General features: G+C 40.3%; 1 protein-coding gene across 5 annotated transcripts in view; it reads left to right on the top strand.

Moving 5' to 3' along the window:
- Positions 1 to 12,553, top strand: part of CAPS2 (calcyphosine 2) — a 67,406-nt gene that overhangs the window by 18,558 nt on the left and 36,295 nt on the right. For all 5 annotated transcript variants that reach the window (XM_075931990.1, XM_075931995.1, XM_075931984.1 and 2 more), the window contains one exon: positions 5,677 to 5,799. In XM_075931990.1, the coding sequence (XP_075788105.1) occupies positions 5,677 to 5,799 (123 nt within the window). The remainder of the gene's footprint in view (positions 1 to 5,676; positions 5,800 to 12,553) is intronic.

Raw genomic sequence — 12,553 nt, 5'->3', positions numbered from 1 at the left:
ATGAACATTAGAAGCCTAAGTCTCCTTTTGGAGAACAAGTATAAACAAGAAAGCACTTTGCCTAGCCAGATGAGCTTTAGATAAGATTTATTGTTTGCCCTTTTATTAGAAGGAAAATGCATAATTGGTGACTCCAAAAGAGGAAGAGTGATGGTAAAAATGCTGTTTTAGAATGCTGAAGTGATTTAAGTCCTTTTAATTTAAATGCCATAACTACACAGTTTACAAAGAACAGAAAAAGTATTGCCACTGCCCTATAGAACTTACAGACAAACAGAAAATGCAGCTAACAGAAAAAGAGATGGGGGGGGGGGCAGAGGGAAAGGAGTTAAAATAAATAAAGATAATGTGAGCTATTTAGCTGTAAGTACTTTGGGAGCATGAATAGCTTACAGTGAGCCCTCGCTACTTCGCGGTTCGACCATCGCGGATTCACGACTTCGCGGACTTTTTTCTGTACATTAAAGGGTGGTTTGTTAACAGTACTACCGTATATTCCGGCTTTCAAAGCCTCGGGGGAAGCCGGCGGGGGGGGCATCCCAGGCGCGCCTGGGCTGCTCCCCCGCCGGAGCCCCTCCGCGGCTTTCAAAGCCTACTTCGCGGATTTTCAGCTATCGTGGTCGGGTTTGGAACCTATCTACCGCGATAAACGAGGGTTCACTGTATTCCATGTATGTATGGTGTTTAGTACTAGAGCAGGGGTCTCCAACCTTTTTACACCCAAGATTACTTCTTAAATGTCAGGGCAAGCCAGGATCTATCCCTTTCCTGCCCCAAGACCGCATCCTTTTCTCGAGGCTCTGCCCTTTCCAAACCTTTCTGTGGACTACCCATTGCGAATGGAAACTCACTGTTAATTATGTAATTACACCCAAGCCATTTTGCTACTGCTGCATCTGGGGAGAATGGTTTAATTTAAATAATTAAACAGATTAAGCGATTTAACTGTCATGTTAGTTGATCAAACTTCATTTTAAATAAAGTAAAACATTATGTCCAACACTAAAGGTTGGAATGTTTTCTTTATTTATGGCAGGAGTGGGGAACCTTTCTTGGGTTGGGAGCCACTGACCAACAAAAAAATCAGTTGGGGACCACACAAGTGAGAAGCAAAAAAACTCCCCAAACCCCCAACCCTCTCTGATATGGCCCCCAACTGAGGCACCTCACTCTTCTGGTGCTCCAGCTCCTACAGTGTGAAGGGAAGGGGCAGGGAGGACTGAACTTCAGGGCTTCCCATAGGCCAGATTTACTCTTCTGGAATTCCAGAATTAGTGGATTTTATGGACCTCCTTAGGCTCTGGGGTGGGAACAAAAATGGGGACTCAATGTGCAGAACAGGGCTGCCAGTGAATGAGATATGGATGCAGGATCTGAGTGGGAGATGGGGCGCAGGGTCTGGAAAGGGAGTTTAGCAGCAGGAGAGGGTGTGTGGTGGGGCTGGAGGGGGTTGGGGCAATAATGCAGAAAAGGCGAAAGGCTGAAAATGCAGCCAAATAGCTAGTTGTGGAAGGAGGCAAAGAAGTAGAGAGTAAAGGAAAGTGCACCTTCTGCAAAGTAAAATTGTATACCCCTCAAATCTTCCCTCTGCTCCAGTCTCACTCGCCTCAACCCCATGATTCCCCCCAGCCTGATCCCCTGCATTGCCCCTTGCCCCTCAATGCAATCCCTGTGTCCCCAGCGCACTCATTGGCAGGACAATAGCACTGGGACTCGCAGCCTCTGGGGAGCAGCACTAGGGCGAAAGGTTGGAGGGGTTAGAGTCTCTTCCTTGCCTGGCTCAGCCCTTTGAATGCAGGCAGCGCCCAGGGCCGCCCAAGGCTGGTGCTGGAGAAGGTGGTTCTCTGACCCTGTACACAGCCCGTGAGGAACAGCGCGGTGTAGCCCTGTTCCCAGCACGCCACGTGTGCCCACCACTCAGCCCCCTCCTGAAGCAGGAGGCAAGAGCAGGGATGCGCATGTGCAAAATCATGCGTGCCTTTTCCCCCATCCCAGCCATCAAGTTAACAAAGAGGGGCAACTGCAGGGGCAGCTTGCCTCTTTGATCCAGCCCAGCTGGAGCGCGGCACAGCTTTGTGGGCCACAGCTTTCAGCCTGCCGAGGCTGCACAGCGCTCCTGCTGGGCTGGCCGCGGCAATCAGCCCGTAGAAGCACCGATCACGATCAACCAATTGGTGACCACGGTACTAGAGGGTTCCAAACTCTGATTGGGATTTCTTGCTGCTACCACAATACAAACAATAAATAATAATTGCTTTATATCATTATTGAATCTTATACATTATGCTATTTTAAAAAAATCAGATTGAGATGGTGTAAAAGATGAGAGAAGACAATTGGACGTCAGCAATGGAAAATAATATTAACAAGTTACTTTTTGTAAAAAAGAAGCGAGGATGATGATGCTCAGTATACCTGAAGAGTTATCATTCCAGCTGTGAGGAGAAGCATGAAAAAATACTTGAATATGGGAGTAGGTGAGCAAGGGATGTGAGGAAGGGGATGGCCATTGAAGACAGAGAAATTGGATGAAGCCTTGATCAAATGTTGAATACTATGGAAAGAGAGAGGAAGCCAATGAATGAACTAATAAGCAGCGACATGCTTGAAATGACAGAGATGAATAGTTTTAACTGCTGAATATTAATAGACTGGAAAGAAAAAAAGTTATGGAGGGAGGATAGTTAGAAATAGCTACTCTGTCTATTGCTTGTCATAAAAGTACACTGTCCACTTCAAATAAAATTTGCAAATGTACTTACCAGAGTTTAAGTACACCCCCCTCCTATTTCCCCCCCCCCACTCCATCCCAGACCCCTCATAGCCCCCCCTTCTGATAGTCCGTCATATCTGATAATCCGGTACCCCCTGGGTCCTAAAAGTGTTGGTTTATCGAAAGTTTACTGTAGTTGAATATGTCTGGTGGAGTTGCTTTTGAGTCCACTCAAAAGATATTTCTAAACATAAGATGAGTTAAACTTAAAAAAAGAAAACATTAGGGTATGCTATTTTTAATATCCTCATTTTATTCTCAAGAGTTTACTTTTTTTTCTTTGGTCTTCACTAAAAAGAATAATTGTAACCAGATGTTTAACATAGTTAATATTAACAATGGAGCAGTACTTCTGGTCAGAATAGGAGAAGAATTGGTTGAAAAAATACTTAAATAAGCTAGATGTATTCAAGCTGGCAGAGCTTGATGAAATTCACTGTGGAATTCTTGAGCTAGTAAAACAATCTCTGAACTGTTAGTGGTTGTCAGCAACAGCCATGGAGAACGATTGAGGTCCCAGAGAACTGGTGATGGGCAACACCTATCTTCAAAAAATGGGGAGGAAAAAAAGAAGTCCTGGTGACTTATGATCTGTCAACCGGGAAAGGTAATGGAACAAATGATTAAACGATCAAGTTGTTGAAACCTGAGGGATTGTAAGGTGATAAGTAATAGCCAACGAACAAATCATGTCAAACCACTCTAATTTCCTTATTTGACAAGGTTACTGGCCTAATGGAGGGAGAAAGCAGTACATGTGGTATCTCTGGACTTTTGACACTGTCTCACTTATGAGAAGGTCATAAATAAATAGGGAAATCTGGTCTAGCTGAAATTACTGTAAGGTGGTTGCATAACTGGTAAACTGTACTAGAAGATGAGTTATCAGTGGTTCACTGTGAAATTGAGATGGCATATCAAATCCTCCAGGAGTTAATCCAGTACTAGGTACTATTCAAAATTGTACATCATGACTTAGAAGGTGTACTTATAAAATTTGTGGATGCCTCCAACATGGGAAGGATTGCATGCACTTTGGAAGACAGGGTTAGAATTCAGAATGATCTCGATATATTGGAGGATTGATCTGAAATCAAGATGATAAATTCAATAAAGACAAGTGCAGAGTACTACCCTTAAGAAGGAAAAATCAAATGCAAAATGTATAATAATTGGCAAGGCATTGTAGAGAAGGGTCTGGTAGTTGTAGTAGATTACTAATTGAATATGAGCCAACACCATGGTGCAGTTGCTAAAAGGCTAATATCCTACAGTAATAGTCTACAACATTGTTTCTCAAACTGTGGGTCCCAACCCCCCCGGGGGGTCGCGAGCAACTTAGAGGGGGGTCGCGGGATCACAAAGTTTGAGAACCCCTGGTCTACAGGATTGTTGTTTGTAAGATATGGGAGGTAATTGTTCTGTTCTACTCATCTCTGGTGAGGCCTCAGCTGAAGTATTGTGTCCAGTTCTGGATGCCACACATTAAGAAAGATGTGCACAAATTGGAGAGGGTCTTAAAGAAGGCAAGAAACATGATAAAAGGGTTAGAAAACTTGACTAATAAAAAAGGGTTAAAGCAAGTGGATATACTTAGTCTTGAGAAAAGAAGACTGACAAGGGCTCTGGTAACAACCTTAAAATATGTTAAGGGATGCTATAAAGAGGACAGAGATCAATTGTTCTTATGTCCACAGAAGGTAGAACAAGCAGTAATAATCTCTTAAACTACAGCAAAGGAGGTTTAGGTTGAATATAAGGGATAATTAAGCTTTGGAATAGTTTTCCAAGGAAACTTGTAAAATCTCATCTTTAGAGGTTTTTAAGAACAGGATGGACAAAATCATCTCAGGAATATGGATATAGTTGTTCCTGCCTCAGCACAATGGGATGGACTGTTCATTCTCTCTGAATCCCTTCTAGCCCTACGTTTCTGTGTTTCTGTGAAATACAATATGTGAAATAGCTGGTCAGGCACAAGTAATAGATAAAAGGATTTGAGGGTTATAGTGGATCACAAACTGAATGAGTCAGTTTAATACTATGACAAAACAGACAAATGTGGCATATATTAAACAAGAGGGTCTTATATAAGATATGGAAGATAATTGTTCCTCTCTACTCTGTACTAATAAAGCCTCAGCTGGAGTACTGTGTTCAGATTTGGGCACACAGGTTAAGAGAGACGTGAACAAACTGGAGAGAGTTTAGAGGAGAGCAACAAAATTGATAAGAGGTTTGAAAAACATAATGTATGAGGAACGATTGAAAAAAAGGACACTTTTAGTTTAAAGAAGAGAAGGCTGAGGGGGGAACATACATTGTCAAATATGTAAAGAAGATGGTGATCAGTTCTTCACATCCAACATCAGTGGGAGAAGTAACTTAGCTTAGTTTATAGCAAGCAAGAATGAGATTAGATGTTAGAATTTTTTTTCTAAGTGTAAGGATAAGTATCAGAGGGGTAGCCGTGTTAGTCTGAATCTGCAAAAGCGACGAGGAGTCCTGTGGCACCTTATAGACTAACTGAAGTGTAGGAGCATAAGCTTTCGTGGGCAAAGACCCACTTTGTCAGATGCATGTAAGGATGATTGAACACTGGATTAGGTTACCTAAAGGAGTTGTACAACCCAATTGTTGGCGGGTTTAAAAAATACTCAGCTTCTGCTAAATTTTTCTGTTTAAAAAAAGTCTATATTTATTCCCTTTCATTTCTAAATGAAATAGATTTACCCTCTACATCCATCTTCTTTTTAAAGCACTGTTAACTTCTGTAAAACTGCAGAAAATGTTTGTTACAAGAGAAGTGTAAAAATGTTTCAAATATTTGTTAAAAATATTTGTGCTTGCTACAACTGATTGTCCATGATGCTGTAAGTATAATACAGTGTGTTTCTTTGTAGGACCCGCAACCTGAAGATAGGAGCGATCATGATCTATCGGCTCTTGATGAGAAAGCCCTCTTGCAGCAATGCTACACAAACAATCCCTACACAATACAGCATAGCATAAGGAAGTTAGAAGCTGTAAGTTTCCCGGATGGTATTAAATTATGTAAATATACCTATATATCAAGCCTTGTAGGAATACATTTTGAATGCGGTTTTCAAAGGCAATCAGTCCCCAACTTCTTCCATTGAAATAAAAAGAAATGTAATCATTGTTTTCAGTGGAATCAGAGTTAGGCCAAGTGTTGAGTACTTTTGAAAATCTCATTGATAGAAGTTTGTATAAATGTGCATTTTTGCATAAAATATATACTATTATAAAAGGAGAGGAATCTGTGATGCTGTCTGTCACAGAGAACATTTGAGAATACACTGGAAGACTTAAGAAGTCTGAGTCTGGTGTTGGTCCTCCAGTGGCCGAGTGGCTAAGGTGTCAGCCTCCAGAACCTGGCATTGTAGGTTTGAGTCCTGCTACAGGGGCAGCTGCCCCCAGCTTCCTCAGGACTAGAGCTGGCATTAGCTGAAGGTAGGGAGGTGGGTTACCAGCTTCCCTCGGATGCAGTGTGTGGAACAGCAGCTGGTCAGGGTGAGGTGCTGCATGTGCGGGAGGAGCTGGCCCTGCTCTGGCATGTGCAGAGCGGCCCTGGGCCCACTCCATTAGAAGGGGATTGAAGCCGGGATGGGGTGGGGGGACACAATGCTGACACATGGTGGCTTCCAATCCTGGAGAGGTAGTTGGTGGAGTGTAGGTGTGCTCCATGCCCCTCCCCTAGCCAAGGCAGTTCCTCCTACCTCCTGTGTTAGCCCTGCTGTGTTAGACATGCTCGAAGAGGATTAGTATCGAAATTGAACTTCAGTGAAATCTGGTTTTTGTATGTTTTACTACTGAACGTGAATGGTGATTGTATTAATAATTTGTGTGCACACAACTGCGTTTTTGAAATGCGCTAGCATAGTGACATTCTTACGGAATATGTTAAGCCATTCAAATTTTTGCAAGACTGTAAATGAATGTAGACTAAATGGAAAGTATTATTTGCCCATCTGCTTGAATTGAAATTTGCATAGTAAATACTTAAATGATTGTAATTCCCATTAAAGTGAATGTAGATGGGGCACTACTGATATGAAAACTCTCAGATGCATCATTATAATCAGATACTATGTTCGCATCTTTACTTTTTAAAAAACCCTAATATTAAGGGCTGAATACTACAGGGATGTGTATTGTATGAGGGCAATGCTGAGTGACCATTAAAATTACTGAGTGCCACACTTGGTCGCTCTCCGTCATTTAAGGTGCATAAAATGTAGGTGCTGGGCATTGCTGTTTGATTGGGCTTACAAGAATGGTGTAACCAACACATAGTGAGTCATTGAGTAGCTATCTTAAAGATGCCAAGGGAACCTTAAAAACATTTTTCAGTGTTTGACACTCATACCTTTAGGCATCTCTTAAGCACAACTCCTGGTTGACAGTAGGAGTAATTAAATTATCCTTTATATGCTCCATTTGCATTCACTGGATTGCATTTAATCACTTATGCATTGGCCATGCTCAGTATCCACCCATTCCTTACGAAAACCACATACTTTCTACACACTGTAAAAGATATGCACAGTTGCTGAGCAAATGTTGAGAGGTAGTGATTTGGCTTTTATCAGTGCTCAGATTACTTCTAGGACTTTACTTTTTTTGCTAGATTACACCAATAAAACAAACCAAATACATTATTTATGGATGATCTTATTTATTGAACTCACTATAGTGTGATTTAAGTAGCATGCAGAATATTCTGTTAGGTCTTGAAATAGACGTTTAGCTTGGATATTTCATATATAAGAATACATAGGCCCAATGAGTGAAAAGCTGCCAAGACATCCTTAACTTAGAATTTTAGTTGAGTTGTTTGTCATATCCTTAGTACTTTTAGAAAGATTTAGTATGTAAGAGATATATAGATACAGTATAATTTGAGTTCTCAGCAATATGTTTTTCTTTTCTGAAAATCAATTGTTTGTTATGCATATTTATTTTTAAAAAGCCTACACAAGATTGTCTTATACATACATTATATGTTAACATTTCCTTTGAGTGCAATTATTATTAATACTTTTGAAGTGGAATTTTTCTTTAATTTCCTTCTGTTTGTTGTTTTGCAGAATTAAAATAGTTTAGAGGTAAACTGTTATATTTTAGGAGTATTTTGTATTTGAATTGAGGAGTATTTTGAGGAGATAGCTCACGTGTTGGAGACAGGACCTTCTCTGGGAGTTGTCACAGACTCTGGAATTAACACCCAAAGTAACTAAGGACTATCACAAACCTCACCACTTTTCATTCCAAATGCAATGTGCAAGTCTTTGACCTTGTCTTCTCTAAAATAAATGCATAGCTACAGGTATGTATAAGAAAACAACAGCAACCTACAAAACCAAAACACATGCTTCTTCCTCTTGGAAGTGAACAATACATAGCAGATGTGTGGTCACCTGGCTTAATACACTACTGCAGGGGTGGCCAAACCATTTAACAAAGAGAATCAAAACAGCGGGGGGGGGGGGGGGGAAATGCGAAGAGCCTCACCAGAATTGTCAAGTCCCTCCCCTCCAAAAAAAAGCCCCCCCAGAACAGAATTGTCGAGCAAAAATTTAGAAAAAAAATTTAAAAACCCAAAGCTGCCCCTTTAAGACGGCCGCCATTGCGGGTGCCATTTTTAAAACCTCGCAGCTCCGATCCGATAAGCACAGGGAAGCCGGAAGGGGGAGGAGTGCAGGAGCAGCTTCACAAGCCGCACTTTTAGGGGGCAAGAGCTGCATGCGGCTCGCGAGCCGTGGGTTGGCCATGGCTGCACTACTGGATTGTACTGAGATACTATGGCAAATATTTTCAAACTGTGGGTTGGGATGCTAGAGTGATTTTTGACCCTATTTTCATGTAGTTGGCAAGCGTGGTGTTGGCCCTGGGTCCCAGCAGGTCTGAAGCCCAAGCCCCTCTGCCCATCCAGAACTAAGGTTATATACCCCTCACCCAGAACAGAAGCCTTTGGGTTCATCTTTGGCACCCATGCTCAGGACAGTGGGACTAAGGCAGGCTCAGTCTTTGGTGCCACCCTTTTAGGAGTCAGATAGCAACTTTTGTTGTCAGAAGGGAGGGTCATGGTGCAATGAAGTTTGAGAACCACTGTATTGTGATGATGAGTTCAGTTTAAAATCTTGTATATAATATTTATATATATTTAGTATGCAGAATATCTAAATGATCTAGAAGTATGTGTGAAATGAGAATTCCTCTGTTTAAGGAATGCCATCCTGCAATTTGTGTGGTTTGCTTTAGGATGTCACTAAGTATTGTTAGAATATTACAGGAGAAGATGTATTCCCTTTAAATAAAAAGGCTATTTTGTTCACAGTAGAGTTCTTTCCTTTTGTCCTGTGACTCTATTGAAATGAAATATTAGTCTCAATAGGTTTGTAAAAGCCTCACCATGAATTTCTCTAACAGCTAGATGAAGGAGGCATTAAACAAGAGAAGACATCTTCTGGCACTGAATTGAAATTTAGATGTTGAAATTTCATTCTTCAAAATAGGATTTTCCCTTTGCATCATGCCCCCTGCCTGATTCTTTGAGCTATAGTCCCACAGAGTGTTTACTAAATGCCTATAAATTTCCACACTGTTACTATCACTTTGTGTTTTAGTATATAATTACTTTTAACCTATCTCCTGGAGCACATGATGGGAAAGGATGTATATGTTCAATAACAAAATATTATTGTGATATCTGATTGCATCACAGGTTCTGAAATTTGATTTGTCCTTTTGATATGTGTTCATTTTTTTTGATTGTATCCTTTGGTATATATGGTCGTGCCAATTTTCTTCCACTATTTGATCCGAGGAAGTGGGTCTGGCCCACGAAAGCTCATCACCTAATAAACCATCTTGTTAGTCTTGAAAGTGCTACATAGTCCTGTTTTTTGTTTCAGGTAAAAACCAATACTTGTTATTGAGAAATCCAGAAAGGAAAAAAACCTGTTGAGAATAAACAGTTTGTGGTGCATGTGAGTTAGCTATTTTGGCAAGTGGTAATTCATACTTCCTGGAAGACAGTGTTCCCTCTAACATTTTCCATCCTTGGGCAAGTTGAATTTTCTTTTGGGTCGGTTGAAATTTCTTATGTGCACCAATAATACTGTATTGAGGTTGCATGTGAATGTGCAGTGTGTCTCAGTACAAACAAAAAACCTAGGTATAAATATGTATTTTAAACTGCCTATAGGTATGAAAGACAATATATTCAAACAAGGAATAATTAACAAGGAGCAGTGTTTTAAGGTGTTCATTTTCTTTATTTGATTTCATATTCAATAAATAAACACAACTCTTGGAGTACATGTACTATTGTGCTTTCTAGCAACTCAGCTAGTAAATATTAGGGATGTTAGATATCAGTTATTTTAGTAATCGTATAGCCACAACAATTTTTAGCAGTTAAATGGTTAATAAAATTCTTTCCGGGGGCATAGCTAGCTCTCAGGGAGCCCCCTGCCATTCTGTGCTGCTGCCTTTGTATCAGAGGCAGCAACGCGGGGTGGTAGGTGGAGCCAGTCCAAAAATGGGCTACCCATGCAGACCAGCTCCTGTTATTCGGTGTTTGATTGGCAACCAGTTTTTCATTCTCTGAAACTATAGTAGAGCTTGGTCTACAAAGAATTTGGGGTGCACATGTAAAAATGTGTACCAAGGAAAGCTTCAGGCTATCACAGATTGTATCTGTTTTTAGCAAGAGTGAAATAGTTGCACTAACAAAGAATTACACTAACAGGAAACTACATCTGATCAAAGATAGAGATAGATAACTTAGTCACAGGTAAACAGATTGGATTAGGAGCTTACATAAAAACACTGAACATCATCTTTATCACACCATGAAAACAAACTGTATAAATGTCGTGGAAATAAAGGTAAACCTAAATGCAGTAGAGCTCTTTTAGAAAATTGATGTACAGATTGTACCTCCCTAAACTGGGACTCTCTGGTTCAAGACCAGAGATACCTAGGGCTGGAAGCCTGGAGGCAAGTGAACTGGGGATGATGCAGAGAGACTGGGGGGCAAAAGGCCCTGGGGTCAGAGCCAGCAACAGGGGTGCCAAGGGCCAGCAGCTCAGGGGGGGCTGGTTGGGCCAGAAGCAAAACCAATGGCAGGGAGAGGGAGCGAGCTGCGGGGGGAGGGGGGGTGTTGAGGGCAGGTGACCTCCTCTTGTCCAGCAAATTCCATCATTCAGGATGGGTCAGGTCCCAAGGGTGCTGGACAAGAAATATATTAAATTATATATATATTAAATGATCTATTAAATTATACTGTTTTGCCAGATAATAGAATACATGGGCAGAAAGGAAGAATAGTTGGGATAATCTCTCTAATATTGGGAAAATTTGGAGGAGTCCTATAAGGCCATGCCAATTGTCATATATCTGAGGAGAAGAATATTCTGGTGCTGCCTGCTTTCAAATAAGTAATTAAGAGTAGACAGTAAATAATGAATCTTTCACAAGATAAAATCAAATTGATAGAGGTAAATCTTCATTGCTTCAAATTGTAATTTGTATCAGCCCTGAATTCTGTGGATGAAGTTGAAAGTGTCTCTTGTGTTCTGTCTCTGTCTTATATAATACACTTTATTGAAAGTAATCTAGAAGTAGATATAAAGAAATCTGACCCTTAGCATAAATGTTAGATTTATTTTTTTACGTCTAGACATAGAGCATACGGCTAGTGCATATATAAACAGTGTAATTATATCAGAATGTATTATGTGGCTGTAATTGAACTGAACCTAATTCACCATGTAATTCTTGTGATTAAAAAAATTCAGGAAGGGGAGTTAAATAACACATTTGAAAATCCCAAATTAGCTATGTTACACTTTGGTTCGGTGACGTGATAGGAGCCTCAAGGTTTAAAGCTGACTACCCAGTGAAAACTACTGGATGATGGTGAAACAAATTATTTTTATTAAGTGGAATGATTTTTTCATCAAAACTAACAATTAGCAAATGGTTTTTTTAAACTAGCAATTGCTCAATACTTTTACAGGGTAGAAAACCCTAAACTTAGCTGTACTTAACTAATTACAAACTTCTTTGATTACAATTCAACCATACCAAAACACTGTCTCTAATTTGCTTAACAAAAATACAAAAACAAAGACAATATAATGATAATAAAAACTTTGTCCAAAGCCAGCTCCTCTATGGTTATTTTAGGGCAGCTGGTGGAGTTAGTCATAAATCTACTTTTACAACTTAACAACTCCGGGGCTTCTATTTCTAACACTTATACTTAACTTAAATACAACACTACTATACAACACAAAATTATACAATTTACACAGTGTGGTTAACAGAACTTAGATACGCTTTACAGAATTACACAGTGAAATTAACACAATTTAACTATTAATTAAACCAATAACTAATACATTTAAGCAATACTTACAAATCCAGCAACGATAACAACACAAAGACACACTAGAACTCGGAGCATGCTCAGGACTTGTGCACCCCTATATTTGACTCGAAGGGTATGCGTGATCCCCTCGTGGACAAGACCAGATGGGGCATAGTTAGTGTGAAACAGTTATGTTTTATTACCTTATGTTTTCTTTTTCTCTTGCCTCTAAGACCGGTCAAGCTACGGTCAAATGAGGCTTATCTGTAAATGCATCTGGGCACTATCTAGTCATGCTCACCTCCCTATTTTCTGGTGCCTCTGAGTTCCAGGATGCCTGTAAGGTCAAATTCCATTCACAAAAACTGCATTGTGCT

This window comes from Pelodiscus sinensis, chromosome 1 (assembly GCF_049634645.1).
Source record: "Pelodiscus sinensis isolate JC-2024 chromosome 1, ASM4963464v1, whole genome shotgun sequence".
Taxonomy (NCBI): domain Eukaryota; kingdom Metazoa; phylum Chordata; order Testudines; family Trionychidae; genus Pelodiscus; species Pelodiscus sinensis.
Note: the sequence above shows the minus strand (reverse complement) of the source record. Positions and strands in the feature narration are given on the sequence as shown.